Source organism: Triturus cristatus, chromosome 5_2 (assembly GCF_964204655.1).
Source record: "Triturus cristatus chromosome 5_2, aTriCri1.1, whole genome shotgun sequence".
Lineage (NCBI taxonomy): Eukaryota > Metazoa > Chordata > Amphibia > Caudata > Salamandridae > Triturus > Triturus cristatus.
Window position 1 is genome coordinate 618,606,392 of NC_140588.1, and position 19,982 is coordinate 618,626,373.

General features: G+C 42.6%; 1 protein-coding gene across 2 annotated transcripts in view; it reads right to left on the minus strand.

Annotated features, from left to right (window-relative positions):
• Positions 1-19,982, minus strand: part of DRP2 (dystrophin related protein 2) — a 955,857-nt gene that overhangs the window by 120,239 nt on the left and 815,636 nt on the right. For both annotated transcript variants that reach the window (XM_085607714.1, XM_085607715.1), the window contains one exon: positions 16,163-16,248. In XM_085607714.1, the coding sequence (XP_085463840.1) occupies positions 16,163-16,248 (86 nt within the window). The remainder of the gene's footprint in view (positions 1-16,162; positions 16,249-19,982) is intronic.

Here is a 19,982-nt window from a genome sequence, read left to right on the forward strand (position 1 = left end):
GGTAGAGGGTGAATGCAAGAAAGAGTCAGTGGATGCATGAATTGATGCATGAATGCACAGATGAGAGACAGAGTACATGTATGATGACCTACTGGGTGCTTAAACCTACCAGTGACACAAGAGGGACTTTCATTCATAAGCCAGACCTACTGGCTTTGACAATTCTTGTAAAACAGTTTGAAATTATTTCGACAATGTTGTGCCTTTAAGAAATATTTGAAACAAATGTCCCTGGAATACATACACTAATGTACTAGAGACATCACTATGGAGGTGGGTGCTTAGCCTTTGCAATTCACTCTCATTTGATGCAATTAGGTTGGAATTGTATGTCAAATCCATACGGCCTTGCTCTTTGGCTGATTGTATCATGTATTACATTCTACTCCTCATACACTTTTATATTAAATCAAAGAAGAGCAAACGAGCTCAAGCAATCCTGTCAAAATCAATAAAGTAGCAGAGCTGGGGTTTATTTTGGATGCTTAGGCTTAAGTAGAATGTTTCATGGTTAGCAGTTAATTTAAGGCTCAACTAAATGGCAGTAGAAATAAAGGTTCTAAGATGTCCTGTCTGTCCTTCTGGTTTATCCTTCTTACAAAGCAAGCCTAGTCCTTCTATGTACACCTCTGTTTTAATCTTGTGTCTATACAGCTTTATCTTCATCTGCGATGACTCCCAATTTCGATATTATTTCGTAATTTCAGCTTGTAAATGTACATTGGTGAAAAAGGGTATATGTCAATATAATACATGCAGAAATATAGTCTGATATGAATATTGTGCCTTAATTTCGATTGGAAAAATATCATTTCATTGGGTGTAGATTTTCTACTTTTTACTCCAAAGGGTCCATATCTTTGTAAGTAATACTTGTAACATAATATGCTGGTCCCATGCAAACGTATACTGCTGTAACTACATTGCTGGCTATTAATACTATGGCTTCTTTATCAAGCACATTGACTGCATTCTCTCAGAAGAAGCACAAAATGTTGCTACAATGCTGAAACGTCAAGCAGAAGGCTTTTAAAAAAAAGATTTTTGGCCTGCAATTGCTGAGAAATTTTATTTTAAAATCTCCTTCAGCTACAGAGCTGTTTAGTTTGCCGTTTAGTAAAATGTTGGTGTGATCAAAGCAGCAAGGTACTCTTCCTTAAAGGTTGTCATGAGTCCTATTTTAGGAGGTTCTTGCAAAATGTATAGTGTTTTCACATATGCATGAGTTCTTAATGGAAAAAGTCGTCACACAGCTTATTCCTGCAGTGGAGTACTGGGCCATTTTGTGCCTCACAAACAAGTTACTTACCTTTGGTAATACCTGTTCTGAAAGAGACTCTACCTAACCGCAGATTCCCACCTTGTGACTTCCCCAAGTCACCAGACTGGATCCTGGGAATTTTGATAGCAATTCCTTTGTGTGTCCATAGGTTGTGTCGTACGGCTCTCTGTCTGGTCCCTATGGATGTAACCTCAGTTTCTTTCTGTTATCTCACTCTGCACCGTTGGACATGGAGGCCATAGAAACCACAATATGCAAGTGTCAAGATCTCTAGATTGGGATTTTATTAATTGACTGTATTTGTCCTTTCCACAGAACAGGTGGTTTGATGAGGAATCTGCTGTTAGATAGAGTTTCTACCAGAAAAAGGCATTACCAAAGATTAGTAACTTTTTCTTCACATAGAGACTTGTAACCACAGATACATACCAAAGCAGGTGGTGGGTCTGCAGAATGGCACAGACCAGGAAATCCTGCAGGACAGAACAGGCAAAGTGTCCATCCCACCGGACCTGGCTATCCAGACAAAAGTGCTTTGTGAATGTGTGCAGTGATGTCCATGTAACAACTTGGCAGATGTCCAGAACTGACACACTGTGCGCCAGAGCAGTGGAGCAGCCATTGCTCTGGTGAAATGAATGTGAAAACATTCTGGGTCAGCTATTTAGCTAGCCTATTGAAGATTTTAATGCATAAAGCAATCCATCGAGACATGTTTTGTTTCAGCACCATTTTCCCCTTTTTGCTTAGGAGAAACCCACATAGAGTTGATCATCCAATTGGTGGCATCTGGTCCAACGGATGTAAAACTGAGGGCCCTATGAAGGTAAAGACAGTGGAGCAAATCCTCCTCCTTAGATGGCAGAGGTGCAGCATAAAAAGCTTGCAAAGTGATGGATTGCCCTGTGTGCAAGGCCGTGACTAACTACGACAGGAATGCCACTTTTATCCAGAAGACCAGCTTGTCTGGGAAAATGGATGTTTGTGGTTGCTGCACAGACAGGACCTGGAATTTGCTTTGTTACCGGGCAGATGCTATTGCGGTGAGAAACTGTTTTTATAGTCACAGATGTAGAAAGCAACAATGTATCAGTTCAAAGGGAGTTCACATCAGGTAGATGATCACTAAACGTGTTAGAGGGACATGTAGATAAGCCCTCTCAATAAACACATCACAACAAGTAATTTAAAAATAGATGGTTGATCTTGCATGTGTAGAAAGGCCAAAAGGGCCAAACAATAACCCTTAACAGGTGCCACAGTGAGGACTTGCTGGGCTATGGAAAGCCAAAATAACAGAATGTCGAACAAGGGTTAAATATGCGAGAGGAAGACCAGAAAACAAGATTTCCCCATGGTACTAAGGATAGAGATCCATGACATAATATTGTGGAAAATAACATCGAACAACAAAAATATCATTAAAATGATGTATTTTAAAAAATATCACCATAAAAAAGCACAAATATGGATGACAAAAATATCAGCATACAAAATATCTATTTTAACCAAGATCAAAAACGCAAATATCTAAAATAAAATATCTTAGCCTTTAAATAACTATATACAATAACAAAAATATAGAAACACACAATAACGACTACAATAACAGCGCTATAAGTAAGCAAAACATGAAAACATGTACATAAACACTCTTATTTAAACAATAGAACGAATATAAAGTTAACCCCTTCCCTGCTCATGACGGAACCACTCCGTCATGAGCCACGGGCGCCGTGTGCTCATGACGGAGTGGTTCCGTCATGCTGCGGCCGTTGGCGGCCGCTCCGCCCACGCGGCGCTAATTCCCCGCCTGTGCGGGCGATTAGCGCAGTGGGCGGAGTCGTGAGGGAACCACTCCGTCATGAGCACAGCGCGCCCGTGACTCATGACGGAGTGGTTCCGTCACGAGCATGGGGGCGCCGCGCTGCCCCCAAACCCCCCCAGCGCCGCGGCAAAGTTCGTGCCACGGCGAAGGGGTTAAAATAAATACATATATCAACAAAAATAATATATATAAATACATCAAAGTGAACATTGCGCATATTAATTTTTTTTACCTTCAAATAAATAAACATATAAAAAAATAAACAGAATAAAAAACATTGTATAAAAAAATGTATACTTTAAAACATGGTAATAAACTATAAACATATATTTATAATAGCACAAAACAATACAAACAAACATTTCACAAACACAAATTAGCACCCACGCAAAAAGTTAATAACCATCTAATATTCAAACTAAACACAAACCAATATAATTTACTATAAAGCAAATGTGAGAAATCTGGTTGTTGGTTAAATGGGGGGTGACCCCTGTTCAAACAACATCCACAATCCCTGCAGGGTGTTCAACAAAAATCACTAAATTAATCTGTGCTTAAACCTTAGCAGCTTGGCACAAGAAGCAGTCAGGCATAACTTAGAGGGAATCTGTAAAGGATTTATGCAGAACACAAACAGCAACAAAGTGAACATGCAACACAAGAAACATCCCATGTGAATTTGACAAAATAGATTAAATTGTAATAAATGATTTGACACCAAAACAACAAAAATTCAATCAGTAGAACCAGAGTTATGAATTAAAAAAACGTTATTGTAGAAACTAGCATCTAAAAGATCAAAGCGTCATTTGCAGACATCTAGTCATGCGATAATGGGTCAAAGTTAAAAATGTGGTTGACCGTGATGAGCACAGTTCAGATACAAGGAGTGGATTGAGCGCAGTCGGTGCTTATTTTCAGACTTAAAGAAATTTCTAGCAGCAGGGCAAGGCTGCAGGAGGTGACCAAGGGCGGAGCGTTGTCATTGGGGAGCATCTGGATGAAGTCGCAGTGAAGATTTATATGTTCAGACTTAGTAACTTTTCTGGAAGTAGAAAATCTTCATGGGATGAAGCTGGAGATTGTAGCTGACAAGAGTTCTAATAGGCCAGATACCCCTTAGCTGAGGGACCGCTGCACTGCATTTGCTGTGGCACAAAAGAATGTAGCTGGAGCTACCGAAAAGTCAGACTGACCGGTGATGCACCTTGGGCAAATAGATGAGCAGGTTGGTCACAGTTTTCTCTAAGCCTGGGCGTAGTGGGCGTAGCGGGGCTACGCGGAGCGCCACGGAGTTGAAAACAAACTCCCTGGAGCTCCGCGTAGCTCCGCTACGCAACCCGCCTTCCACCCGCCCTATTATTAACAATTGCTAAAGTTTTAAAAAATAACTGTGACGCACCTTACCTTATCTGCGGCGTCCCCAGCTGGCCTCCTCCTCTCTTCATCGCGTTCGCTGTAAAAACTGCGCATGGCCGGGCCCCCGTGCATGCGCATTTCTCTCACGAAATGCGCGGGCGCCCACGCATGCTCAGTTTTCAACGCAACCGAGATGAAGAGAGGAGGAGGCAAGTCGGGGACGCCGCAGATGCCGCAGATAAGGTAAGGTGCTTTAAAGTTCTTTTTTAAAACTTTAGCAATTGTTAATAATAGGGTGGGTGGGAGGCGGGGGCAGGCCAACTCCACTCTGCCGCGGAGTGTGTGGGGATTTGCCTACTCCGCATTCTCCATGGAACGCGGAGTAGGCAAAACTCTGCACACTCTGCTGGCGGAGCGGAGTTCTTTGTTCACGGTTAGTTTTCTCTCAGTTCTCAGAGCAGTTTTAGCCAAAAGTGGTCTAAGTCCCAAGTTTTGGATTTTGGCTGTTGGGGCACATTTAACACCACAACCAAGAGTCCAGGACTGGAGGGGCGCCACCTGGGGGTTCAAGACTCATTCAGACTGAGTCCAGGTGTGGGTTCAAGATGGTGGGAGCCTTTAATGTCCATGAGGCTCTGTTGAGGAGGCCAGCAAACAAGCCTTTGCAATCACTCTGGTAGTCCTTGGTTCAAGTGATGAAGCAAGGCTCAAGCAGAATGGGCTGGCCTCTGAGGAGTCAAGGCAGGTTCTAGGCAGCAAAGCCTTCCTTCCAGGTGCAGCAAAGCAGTCTTGTGGAGTACACAGCAAGACATAGCAGCAGGCAGTCCTCTCAGAGTCCTTCCACAGGTCCAGAAAGTGAACTGAAGAGAAGGTCTGAGGGTCCCTATTGTATACCTGGTGACTTCTTTAAAGTAGGAGAAGTTTCCAGGGGTATCTCTTAGAAGTGCTTGGAATTTCCTGACTCTCCTGCCCTGGCTCCAAGCTGGCTGCAAGGACAATGTAGCAGTGGCAAGCCCTTTGTGTGAAGGCAGAGCACAGCTATTCAGTTGATAGTGGGGTTGTACCCAGCTCGGCACCCCCATCCTTCCATCAGATGGTCCATTTAGACAAACCTAAGCCCTCTATTGTGTGACTGTCTGGTATGAAATGCCAACTACAGACAATCATGTGACCTAGGACAGGCGTCAGGTACCAAATGGCAAAGGACAGGAAAATGCCAACTTTCTAAAAGTTATCAGATAATAGTGCCTATAAGGGATATATTCAGAAATGTACTTAGTTGGATTATATTTTAGTATCAGATGTCGAGCCATTACTTCGAGATATCAATTCTGATCGAATTAGTCATTATTATTTAAGATGTAAATTGATCAACATAGCCGGGTATAACTCTTGTTCACAGTATTTCAATAAAGTACTTATTTCATTAGGCTTTCACAACCAAACAGCACTTCAAAACATTAATAATAGGAAGTAAAAAGGACATGTGACACCACTTACTAATAATAATATAAGCAACACTGTCTCATTAGGGAAAGCTAGTATAATTAGACTGGCCTAAAAAGGGGGAATTTAATTCAAGAAAGTGTATCTAGTTATATATCAAAGGCAATACCTCAAACCAAACACATGTTGGAGGGATTGTAAATACAGACAAGGTATCTAAACATAATCTCTTGAAGTGTAAAGGCTAAGTAAAAAAGATGATCAGTCTGCGATGTAAGATTATAAATACATAAATCGTAGATGAATCAGAAATGCAATGGGAGAGACTGGCTCAGTAAAACATAGCTATATGATGAAACCGGAAAAGTAACTGGCTTCCTTTCACAGTCAGCACACGCAGTTCTATTCCCACTCCAATCTAATTAATTTTTGGAAAGAAATTGGATGCTAAAGGGTTTAAATTTACTATTCCCACTCCAACGTAAACCATTTGTGGGAAAGCGTTGGCCAATAAAGTGGTTACATTTAATATAAACATAACTAAAATATTTTCTACCAATAATAAACAAATAAATATATAAACAATAAATTTAAAATGTTACCATAAACAACCTGCATTTTAAATAAAATTATATAAAAACATTAAAAAAATAGAACATTAATAATCCATTATAAACCACATAACTAACATTATTAAAACAAACATAAATAAAGAATCTCCCCACCCTTTCCCCAATAGACCCAACATCCTACTCCTAAATGTAAGTACTAACTTAAAAAAATACAACAACAAAAAAGACATAAAAATTACTTTCACCATAAATAAATATGAGACCAAAATTCTTTAATAAAAACTTACATGAAACAAATTTTAACACACATACCATACAAAATTAACTTACATAACAGTATTACATACAAAAATATTTTGTTACAAATATACTTTACAACAATATTAAAAGAGAACATTTAAAATGATATTGTAATCTTCGATTTTGGATATCAACATATTCCTTCATCGATATTTCTGTAGCACAATATTTATTTTTCTGATTTTATGCCCAAACCCCACATGTACAGTTTTGGTGGATGGACACCTGGCTGCCAAGATGACACTAAGCACTTAGGGAGGGAGTTTGAAAGCCATCAACTGTTACTGGTCAATCTCCATGCATGGAGGGGCAGGTTCTGCAGGCTTGGGTGTAAGACCCTGTCCTGCCGTTGCGACAGAATATTCTCTCGAAGGGGCAGCTGAGTCAAAAGGTGAATGCTCATGGCCAAAGGTTCTAGGTACCACACTGTCTCCACCTGGTCCAGAGCCACTTGGAAATCTTGGGCCCAGTATTTCTTGAACATTTTCAATACTCTGCCCAAGAAAGGCAGGGGCAGAAAGGCATACAGGAGTCTAGAACCCCAGTCTGGGTAAATGGCATCTCCAAGGGAGAATTGCTCGGTGAACCCCAATGAGCAAAAAGCGTGGACCCTGCGCCTTCTCTGTGGTGGTGCATAGATCTACCCTGGGTTCCCTCAGTTTTTGGAAAATGTCTTGTGCTGCCTGCGAGTATAATTGCCATTTGTGGTTCAATACGCAACTACTGCTGAGCGTATCTGCTGTGTTGTTTGAAAATCCTACCAGGTGCTGGACACTAATAAAGAGATGCCCTAAGCATTCAGCCGTTTCCACAGGTGTAGAGCCTAATGGCACAGAAACCACGGCTCCATGCTGTCCTGTTTGTTGTAGTACCACACAATGGTCATGTTGTCTGTGAGCACCTATATCTGTTCCACCTCATGGTAGAAAGGAACACTTTCAGTAACAACTGAATCAGTCGTAACTCCAACAAGTTGATATGGAGGCAGGAGTCCACCGGAGACCAGAATAATCTGATGTCCACCTCTCCCACATGACCTCCACAATCCAGTAATGATGCATTCATTACTACCATTAGCTCTAGCTGAGGTAGGGGGAGAGATCTGCCAATGGTTGAATTGCAGTCAAGCAGCCACCACTGCAGATCTTTGGAGTCTTCTACGACACTTGGATGGAATCTGAAAGGTTCCCTTAATGCTGAGCACACTGAGATGTCAGATACTAGTGCAGAACGTGCATGTGCCACCTTGTGTAATCCACAAGCAGTATGCAGGATGCCAAGAAACCTCAGAGCTGCTCTCACGGAGACCCAGGTCCAAGTTTGGAACGTTGATATCATGACCCTAATGTCCTGTACTTTTTAAGGCAGAGGCGAGACACAAAAGAGCACCATATCTAGAATGGCTCAGATGAAAAGGGGTCGTTACGATGGAGTCCGAGTGACTTCTGCACATTGATGGAAAAGTCAAATGACATCAACAGATTGATCATCATCTGGAAGTGATTTACGACCGTTTGAGGTAAGACAGCCTTCAGTAGCCAGTCGCCGAGGAATGGGAAGACCGGTATTCCCACTCTCCACAGATGGGTTGCAACCACTACCACATCCTTTGTGAACACCAGAGGTGCACTTGTAAGGCCAAATATGAGCAGGGAGAATTAAAAATGCTGTTGGCCTAACTAAAACTGCCAGCAACACCTGTGTGATTGCAGGATGGGGTTGTGAAAATAGGTGTCCTGTGAATCCAGCTATACCATCTAGTCTCCTTGGTCCAGGGCAGACAGAACTTGGGCCACACTGAACACTTTGAACTTGTCCTTCCAAAGGAAGAAGTTCCGATGGTGAAGATGTAGGATGGGATAAAGGCCTGCATCCTTGTTTGGCACCAAGAAATAACGAGAGTAACAGCCAGCTGTGATATCTGATACTGGATCCTTCTCTTTTGCACCCTTTGCAAAGAGACCTTGAACTTCTCCTTGGAGTATGGATAAGTGCTCCTCTGGGAAGTGTTGAAGTGTGGGAGGCATATCTGGGGTACGTGACAAGACAGGTTGGGTGATACCATGTTCCACAATCTGGTCACACATTGATTAAAGGTGATGCTCCTCCACCCAGGGAAGAAGAAGGTGATATTTTCTCCCGCTGGGTGTTCATGAAACACAGAGGGTGATTTAAACTGGTTTTGCCGTGACTGCAGGGAGAAAGGTTTGGGTCTCCTGAAAGTCTAGACGTTGTTGGGCTGATTCCCTTCTTCTACTTTGGACTGAGAGGCATGCTGTTGTTGATGTACATTCTGGCATTGTATCTGATAGTATACCCTGCCGAAGCCTCAAAAGGGGTAAAATTGCTTGAGGAAATGCTGAAGAGGTATAGCTAGGCCTAAAGTGTGCGTCACATACTTTCTCTCGTTAGATCTTTCTAAGGCCAAGTCTGCCTTAGCTTTAAAGAGCCTAGAGCCATTAAACGGCATGTCCTTCAAGGATTGCTGTACGTCATTTGTAAAGCCAATGGAACAAATCCAGGCGTGGCATTGAAGCACCACGCAGTTCCGGCTGCCCTACCCCGACAGTAGGTAGTGTCCAGACCCAAACATACTTCACTGTGTCCTCGTCATCGTCAATGAGATGTTGCAGGGTTGGCTGGATTTCATCAGGAATAGCTGACATGATTCCACCACACTGTTCCACAAAGCATGTGAGTATCACCCCAGGATGCATCTCGTGTTGACTGATCTGAGGTCAAGGCTGACAGATGAGAACATGACCTTAGCAAATTTCTCCATCCATTCCAGCTCCCTGTCTGGCGGTGTAGTGGAAAACGCATTGGGATTAGGTTTACTTGCATGAGGAAGGTAGATCTCAGGGGGCAGGTCTATGCCGCCTTGCAATTTGTCTATTGATTGGGGGTCAAGGTCCTGGTTTTACACAGGTGTTCAGCAGTACGTCCAACATGGCCTTGTTAAAAGGGAGGATAGGTTCCTGATTAGTTTGGCCTTGGTGAAGGACCTCCGTGATGACTTTAATTTTCAACTCTGTGGTAGGTAGGATGAGGATCCCTGTAGCGAAGAAGGCAGATTGCTCTGTAGCTGTGGCAGGACTAGGGGAAAACGACCAATGTCTGGGGAGACATCCAGATACTGGCATCCTGCAGATCCAAGAATAAGTTTTCCTCGTCGTAAGGACTTTCATTTTCAACATTATCGTAATTGTAATGGTGAGTAAGATCTGAATGGGGGCAATACTGGATTGCTTCTGACTTTGGTCAAGTCGTGGTGGAGCTTCTGAATCAAATTATTGACTCCGCTTCCAACATTGGTGATGTCGCTGTCCTCACCACAATCCAGGCTGATGGCACAGTTGAAATTGAGGACGAATCAGTCAGCAGTTTCCCGACTGGAGATAGGCATGGATCTGTGGGGCCTGAAGTATCTCCAGACGGACCAGAAGGAGTACCAAAAATATTATCTATGACCATTTTCACGTAGCTGTTGTGTCATTGCTGTTGGCTCTCAGAAATCAGAGTGCATTGGAAGCAGCATCGAAATCGGTTCTAAAAGGGGGCAATAACTCCACCGCCTAGGGGTACTTGGAGTTACGTTCGACTCTGATTGGTGGGAATGGTGGGACTAAGGAGAGCCTTGTTTAGACTTCTTATGTTTCTTGGACGTTTTTGACTTTGATGATGATGGGCCATGAGCATGTCTGTGCCCTTCACTACGACCGGGACTTCTTGGACTTCCTTCAGCGTTCAACAATGGCAAGCTTGGCATTGTGGTCACAAATGGTCTTTCAGTTCATCAGAGACATATTTCATGGGTGCCTGTCACAAATACCGACCTTATCGCATTTTCTATATACATTATTACACTTTTTACATAAAACATATAGCATGCAAATGTAAATTAGCATTTTTCTTGCCTTACTGCACCAAAAAAAAAAATGGGCAAAGGGAAACACTCTTCTAAGGGCTCCACAGAAAATGAGGAAAAAAATCTAATGTGTTTGTGAGTATAGGCAGCGAAAGACTGTGTTGGTACCAAGAAAAAAGGAGCAGAGACTATTCCCACAGCACTACTTGATTTTAACTACATTATGCACCAAAAACGATATTTGTTTATTTTGTCCAATGGTATTTCAATAAATAACATTCTTCACAACAAATTCAAATTATACTGCTGAGACCTTTCAATGCTGACACAAAAATATTTAAAGCCAATGCCATTGATTAAATCAAGTTTTACAGAGATCAAAGTCTTCATGTGATCTGTTCAGGTCCCTTACTTTAACCTCAGGCAGGTGAACGGCTAAATTGACTTCACTGTGATGCAAACTTTGAATATATAAAGTAGAGGTTACAGGATGGGGTGCTGTTCTGACTTTATCCGCTGAGAACCGGCTAACTGAGAAAGTGATGTAAAGAGAACATGATCTATCTTCCCAGTGTACATCAGGCAGTGTACTTACAATGTGGGTTTATATTATGGAAGGAAAAAGCAAAAGACACACAATTGATGGACAGAATGTAGAACAAATCAAAACATTCACCCCCAGTGAAGAGATCTGGGTTAAATCCATCATTCTTTTGCTCACCATGCCACCCCAGTTTAGACATGGCCATTTGCAAATCAGTTTTGACCCTGTGCCTCATGGGAACGGTCCAGCCCGAACTGCCAAGCTAGGTCCTCCCTGGACCGGAAACAAGCATCCTAGGACCGGTTTCGGGGTTTCACCCCTCTTCAGCCAGGATAGCTTGATTCCAGTGGCACAGTGAGCCCAGGACCTACGTCTGAGCATACCTGGCACACTTAGGGCAAGAAAGCAAAAGACACACAATTGATGGATATTATGGAAGGAGCAAATAGTCCTCACAGCATTATTTTAAGAATTTGTATTATGATAAACTACTAAATAAATACATTTGATGTATGAAATCTGTCTGATGTATTGTTGATTGTGCAATTATTTGCCTGTCTGGTATTCCTGGGATCCAATGGTTCCTCTCTGGTGTGGTGTTATAGACCTTCAGTACAGCACAACAGCAAGGTCCACAGACCCTTTTGGAAGAATGTGCAGTCTAGATGGAAGGGTATTGAAGCTTTAGATACTTCCGAGGTCTGGGCCTGGGACTGTCACTAATGTTCCCATCACTTCATTTGTCTCCAGCGGGGGGTGGGGGGAGAGTGTATGGAGTTTCATCAGGATCGGTGATTTGAACAACCATTAATTAGTTACTTTATAGATGTTTTGGAAAAATAAGCCTTTTCCAGTCTGTGTAAATCATAACATGAAACCTCTTTTATCAGTACCTGTGGAGTTTTTAGTGTTGAACATTTGTTGTTGTCTTGTATTACACGTTAGTGGCAGAGTATGAAGCGGCATGTAGCCTGACTCATCCTTACACTTCTTTAGAATTACATCTTTTAAGAAAAGAGAATGTCCACCAAAGAAATAGTATATGGCAGATTATCATTCCACAAATTCAATGGCACCACAACACCATTTTATGGCATAGTTTTCCAATTTTCCTTACAAGAGGAATATTATTTCATGGTTAATGGATCATTCCAAGGACGTTTTTAGGAAATGATATTACCCAAAACTGTATTTATATTTTAATAGGTTTGTGTGCCATTGCTCTTTCTAGCTAATTTACTCTCTGTACTTATAATAGCTAATGAATATTATTCACATCATTTATATTTATGTCTCGCCCTACCAGGCAAAATAAAGCTGTCTGATTGAGAGAGATCTCTTGTAGACCACACTAAAACATATAGTGGGGATAGAGCCCACCCAGTGCTTACCATTGTTTGGTTTTATTTTCACTCTCATTTGCTTGCTTTTTATTCTATGGCTTGCCTTCCCCTTCTTGTGTTTGTTCCATAGGAGCTAGCCTCTTAACAATCCTTTTTCTTTGCTAACATGTATCCTCCCCCTCCTCAGAGTTAGGGAACTACTTTTCTCTTTTTCCTACAGCACTCCTTGAGAGTGCACATATTTTCTAGCTCTCTCCTTTGAGTGATGCTTCTACGCTAAAAATACCCACAAGCTGCCCTGCAGACTCCATGTTGCTCCTCCATTCCCAAGATGGCCATTACTGTCCTCACCCATCCCTAGCATTTCTTAAATTATTATTTTTTGTCTCCCAGCCTCAAAAATCCTTTGTTGTACTTTAACCCGGGCAGTCTCCAGTGCTTCCCCCAGTTACTCCACCCACCCGCTACTCTTTTGGTCACCCAACCTTCCCCATCCTTTAAATTAAATATTTAATTTTTAGTTTTTAGAGAGGACTGGCAGCTGTCATTTGTTATAGGGCTACTCTTTCTGTCAAAAATTACTAAAACGCAATTAATATAAAAATTTTATATTTACTGATCAATGTGGAGTTCGCCATCTCAGATTAGTAAAGGAAAAACAAAAGAAAATGCTGCCTGTGTCATTCTGTAGGCACATGCATATGCGGTTATGAAATTTTGGGCATATGTCATCATGCATGTGAGCCCCTAAGTAATGGTATCTCTTTGTTTGACAATGCTACATGTTATCAGCAAAAATTATATCCAAACTCAATAGGTCAAAAAAACGAGGCCTGTCGGCTTTGTCAATGCTTGCTTAAGCTTGTTACCTGAACTGTAAGCCTGATATTGCTAATATTGCTTTTTACTTTTTTAAATAAATATTTCCATGAAAAAGAAGACTGGCTCACTCTTTTGTCAAATACATTTTCAATTATTCATGCTGTATTAACCCCATTATCATCCAATACTGCAAAGAGTTAATCAGTCCAACGATTAAAATACTCAGTATCTGAAAGGTTTTGCCTAAGCAGTTATTTGACTGTCGTCTTCCAACAGATAACATGAGGACAAACTCATTGTCATTCAATGTGAAACAAGACAAAGTTTCCCATCTGACACAAGCTTTACGTTGGCAGCTGATTAAGACAAGGGTAGCCATTAAGATCCATATTTTCAACGAGTTGCATCGCCCTTGCACCATGCAACGAGGCGCCAGAGTGATACAACTCATAAGTTAGATTTGTCGAGCCACTGAAGACCCCCTTGCGTGGCCCTGAGTGGCTTGATTAATCTAGAGAAATGCAAAGCAGCTCAAATTGCTGCGTTGTCCCAGGGAGGCATTCCATGGTTGGTTCCCACGCAATACTCAGGGATTTTGATGCATTCCCAGATTTACCATTACTGACAGACCTGGGAATGTGTCAAAATGCAATGCATCCCCAGGGTAGGCGTAACAAGGAGAAATATCTTTAATTCTTCTTGTTTTTTCTCTTTCGGAAATGCCTCAGGGTATTGTTTTTGTGCAGGAAGGTCCTGCACAAAAACTATCCTGCATACAACACAGGCACCCTTGCACCATTATGCGCTGGACAGCACATTGTATGTCAGCACTGGAGAAAGACAAGAATGCGCCATATTATGTTAAATAAGGTGCATTACTACCCTTTCCCTGCCATTCAGCACTAGTGGCATGCAGCGCTGCATGATGCTTTGATAAATAAGCCCTTCAAATTCTTACCTTTTCTCACATATACCTATATGGCTTAGCATCCACCAGTTTCTGCAGAGGGCACCAAGATCCCAGTGCAACTGTGGCAGATTTTCAGTACTGGGTTTCCAACTGTGGAATAGTCTCTCAATCGAGCTAAAAGAAGACCTCTTTTACGAAAGGATAGCATAGGATAATATTTGTAAAGCGCACTAATACCGAAGGTGTCAAGGTGCTGGGTGGAGGGAGGGAGGAGGGAAGAGATGCAATAACAGCCAACTAAAATGAAAATAGCCATGTTTTCAAAATTTTTAACGTTTTCTGAAAACCGGAAGAGAGTCCGCATTGGAAATGAAGGTGGGCAAGGAATTCCAAAGCTTGGTGGCTGCTACGGAGAAGGAGTGGCTGCTCCATCTGGACCTACGAAACCTGGGAGAAACCAGTTTTTTCTGTGTGGAGGTTCTCAAGGTCCTCCCAGGAGTGTACTATTGGAACATGGTTTTCAAATTTAGCGAACCTTTACTGTGCATAGCCTTATATACCAAACTCAGGACCTTGAAGGAAATGCGCTTCCTGATGGGGAGCCAGGGCAAGGCACAAACCCCTTCCCTGGCTGACTGATGCTTCGGAATGTTAAGGGTCAACCTTGCCGCTGCATTCTGTACCACCTGGAGCTTATTCAGGGATACCGCATTGATGTTAAGGTACAGAGTGTTGCAGTAGTCCAGATGGGAGGTGACTAATGCGATGATGGTAAAAGGATGCTGTTCAGATGGAATATAAGGCAGCACCTTTCTAAGAGTTCTTAAAATATAGAAACAGGTGCTGACTGTACGCGTGACCTGGGCATCAAAGGTCAGACCCTCGTCAAAAGTGACCCCCAGATTTTTTGCTGTCCTAACGGGGCAGGAAGGGGACCACAGTCTGCAGGCCACCAGGCATTTGACCAGATGGAATTCTGTGAGCCAAATACTAGCACCTCAGTCTTGTAGGCATAGCCTTCGAAGCCCTCCTATTTTTCTGATGGAATGCCCAGCAATGCTCTCCTTTATGCGTCAGTACTGTTTGGTCTGTGAAGTGTGCATTACAAATGAATGAATTAATAAACGGATAAATACATAAATATGGCCTGTATGTACCTTTTTCCAAAAGACACAGGCACATCAGGCTCCCTATTTCAACTTCATAGAATGAATGTTATGACCTTCATTGTTTGTCTTGAGTCTGTCACCAATACTTTAACCTCTGAGTCTAATTAGGTTTCCCCCTAATAGCCCTAATTATGGTGCTTTTTTAACCTCTCTTTAAACAATTTCCTACTGCAAAGTGTATATCTCATAGATCTTTTGTAGGTGATTAACAGGATTCATTTGCTTGTATTAGTCTTACAACATCAAGTATTATCTATTCATTCTAATATTTATACTTGTTTTACCATAATGTACATGTTAATAAAATAATTGAAGTATCTTGAAAATATAATGCTATTTCTTATGTTTCTAGCAAGACAGTTGACCAGCTACAAAGCACAGCATAACAAAGCTAATCACTCTGCAGAAGAATGCAATTTATGCAAACCCATCAGAGTGAATGGCACATTGAGACCCAGGTAAAGAGATGGTGATAGACATTAAATATATGAACAATACATAAGGATTTCTACCACTTTATGCTTTGATGTCATCCAAGCAGCAGAAGCTACTCTTCAAAGGCTGCTGATAACAAAACATAACATAACATACAGTCACTTAAAGGCGCAGCAATGACATCACTGACTAAGCAGAGGACCAGCGTCACATTTCATTTTTACTTTGCATATTTATCTGTGCTCTGATAGTAAGGCTGGCACTTGTGTTCCTTGACTCACATTGGAATTTCTCTTTCACCTCTGTCCCACAAAGACACACGATTCCAGTCTTGAAGGATATAGCTCGCATCTTACCACTTCGACCACTGCGGAGCAAGAACAAAGGCATATGAGGTTATCCTTCCATAGTATAGATGAAACTCTTGGAACTACTATGGGAATGCTGAGATATATAAGTCACAAGTAGATTGAACTCTGTAATACTGTTGCTCCGTACCTACAGCCCTGTGAGGTGGCATATATTTGTACCGAGTGGTGTAGCAAGAGTGTTAGGGGCTCTAATGCAGGCAAGAAAGTTGGGCATCTCATCCCTGGGTTTGGAAGTAAAAATCATCTATATTGGATGTACAATAGACCCCTCAGATGTCTGGGTCCTGGTGGCACGGCACCTGCTGCACTAGAAGCTTCATCTAAGATAGTAACCAGTTAGAGATAGCTGAATCTATTGGTATTCATTCCCAAGGCCTCTCCCTTCCCCAAAGTTACACGGAGGAAGTTGGCAAGTGGTTTATAGGTTTATAGCAAAGACAGTCAACATTGGTGTCAGATGTATACCATTTGTTAAAATTGATTTGCTCTAAAGAGTATTAGCTTGAAATTAAATGATTGAAATAGATTTATTCTATAAATTATGAAGCCCCATATGCTACAATGTTAAGTTTTGTTTTTGTGTAAATTAATTAGTCTGCAAAAACATTTGAAAGTAAGCCCAACTAAAATACATGTTGTCAATACATAAATAGGTAACTTTTACCCCAAACCGCTCATCTCTCAAACCCAAAGAAAAACTGTGCAAGTTATCATAACACAAAATGCAATTTCTTGCCAATTAGACAAATGACCCTATCACAAAGTCAGAATTGCACAACACAACCACCAGAACAGCAATAACTTTCAATCAAAAAAACCTTGGGGCAGATTTATAAGCCCTGTGCGTCACTTTTGCGCCGCCGCTGCGTCACTTTTGTGATGCAGCGGCGGCGCCGCAAAGCCAGCGCCATGCTGCGGCAGATTTACAACGTGACGCATCTAGGGAGATGTGTCACGTTGTAAAGCCCTGCGCCACATTAAACCTGCGTCAGGTTTAATGTATGCAGGGTGGGCGTTATGTCGGAAAAAGCCTCGGAAAAGTGACGCAGTGAAATCTACGACATTTCACTGAGTCACTTTTCCGATGCTGGTGCGTCAAATCCTTACGCCTGCTTCAAGCAGGCATAAGGCGTGACGCACCATGTTAGGGATAGGGTAGGTTGGAACAGTGCTGAAGTTGCATCGCGCTTGCGACACAACTTCAGCACTGCGCCAACCTTACGCCAGCAGATGTGTCACGCATCTGCTTGTCCTTGCGCCACGATGCACCGCATTGTAAATGCGGCGCATCTGCGGTGGCGCAAGGGTAAACTTGCGTGACGCATCTTCCCTGGCGCATCCCTGCTGATTTGCAGGGATGCGCTAGGGAACATAAATCTGCCCCCTTATTTCCAAATGATCACTTTGGAACTTCCAGACGCCCCCACACTTCACTAGATGACTCCGCCCATCACTCAATTCTTTAAAAAATGTAATGAACATACTTTACTTTACATTAAATTAAACTGACATAACATTCTTTTAACAGACTGCTATATTTATTTCAGGAATTTGTAAAACACGGAACAATTAGCAAGAACAACAGAACAGATGAAATAAAACAGTGATTGTACAACAGGACTGAAGTTTGAAGCAAATAAGGAAGTTACAAAGAAAGAAAGAGAAACAGAGACAGGTAAAAATAAGGTACATTCTAAACTGCTTTCTCTTTAAGTTAGTCTGGAAGAATAGCAGGTTGTGTTAAGCCTTAGATTCTATATCAGGACCAGAGACGAGGATTATGCTTTTCTTCTTCGCTTTAATTACATTTCAAAAACACATCACCCCATAACAGCAAAAAAATGACTTTTCCCACGAATACCAGGTAAAGTAAAACCAGAAGAGTCCACAAGTCCTTCTTTCCTTTCTACAGCCGGGCCCCAACATAGTCCCCTGTCACTGTCTGTTTTCTGTATTTCTTCGCTGCTTAGCAGTCAGTGAAGTCGTGTTTTCTTTTACTCTCCTTAACTGTATTGGGTATTGGTGATTGTACTGACTGTAATATTTGAACGCTGTAAGTGCACACAAGTTTTTCTTCCTGATCCCCTATTCCATCGCTGGACTGCAAGTGCATTACTCATGTGTTCAAAGATTCCTATTACTGGCTGCGACTCGGCCCTCAGGCCCCTTGAAGGTGCTGTGTTCAGCGACTCCCGCATATCGGGACCGGAGAGCGCGCTGTTGGAGCCTGAAACTGACTAAGCCTTGTTTCCTCGCTACCCAGGGTGATGCCCAGCTCAGCGCTGGGTCAGTCCTTCCCCAAATTGCTGTTTTTGATGCTCCAGTGAGGTCTGTAGGTGAAGCTGTTTCTTTTGACACCCTGAGGGGTCAGTATGTACATTAAGGCCTGTATAGGCCAGTGCTGGAACACGTTACCGGGTAGCACAATCCAACCATTTATACCTGACAGGGTGTCTGTGTCCCCAGGGCTTAGCCCTAAATATAGTGGCCACACACATTGCCTGGGATCCTCCCCTCAGCATCATACCACCACACATGAGCATCTCTGACTGGGCCTTGTCAGCCCCCATATCCAGGCCTGAAGCCTCGCTACTTTCCTGGTGGCTTTAGGCAAATTTCTGCCAGCTCGCGGCGCTCCTACCATTGCCACCAAGAAGGCCATGCAGTTTTCACAGGCTGCCTATGAGGAGGAGGACGACTCCTTGTCGTTTCTCCAGTGGGATGATGACTTCTATGAGTCAATTGATACCTCAATCTTTAGGGCGGTGAATGACCTTATTAGGCCCATGGAGCAATGCTCAAATTAACAGAGTAGTGGTCAGTCAATGCCAAGCGGGGGTAAGGATCCGGAGATTGGTCCACCAAGGCGACTTTATTAGACGTCCAGGATGAATCTTGGCTAAAAGGAGCCGTTTCGTGAGTGAATGTGTTCACCAGTACACTTTCCAAATTGTCCGCTTTTGCCCTTTGCAAATTGTACCGGTGAGTACATTCACCAATCTGACTACCCCACTTATGGTGTAGCGGATTACAGGCAACGCTAGAAACTCCCTGGCCATTAGTGCCACGCTGAGTTCCTCCTTTCCAGAGCAGAGGATGGCCTGGCCTACCGTTCAATTAATGCCTTCCGTTCTGCAATTTCAGCGGGATACGTTCCCATAGGTGGTGCCCCAATTGGTGAACATCCCTTTGTTTTCAGGTTGCTGAGAGGCATGTGACTTTTGCTTCCACCGGAACGGTGATACGCAAAACTCTGGGATGTTAATCTGGTCCTCACCCTCTTTTTGTCATTGCAACCAAATTGGTTCCTCTCCCGGAAAGAGCTTACAGCCAAATGGGCAATGTTACTTTGCCTCATATCGTGCAGGAGAGTGTCAGATGTATGAGCTTTGGATCTAATGGTCTGGGTCTTCTCCCCTGAAGGGCTGGTTTTCATGTTTTCATGGTGAGTAGGTGTACAATGTCTAATACGCGCATGATTTCTTACCCAGCTTTCGCAGACCTGCCCAAACTACATGTGGCCCGTTGCCTCAAGGTGTACGAGCTAATGACAGAGGAGGTTCACCCTCTGGTAAAATACAGCTTCTCACTGCATTAAGAAAACCGCACAAAGAGTTACCCTCACATACTATAATCCGCTGGGTTCGATAGATGATGCAATAAACTGGCATAGACACATGCTTGGAGCACATTCAGCAAGAAGAGCAATGGCTTGAAAAGCTTTTTGTTT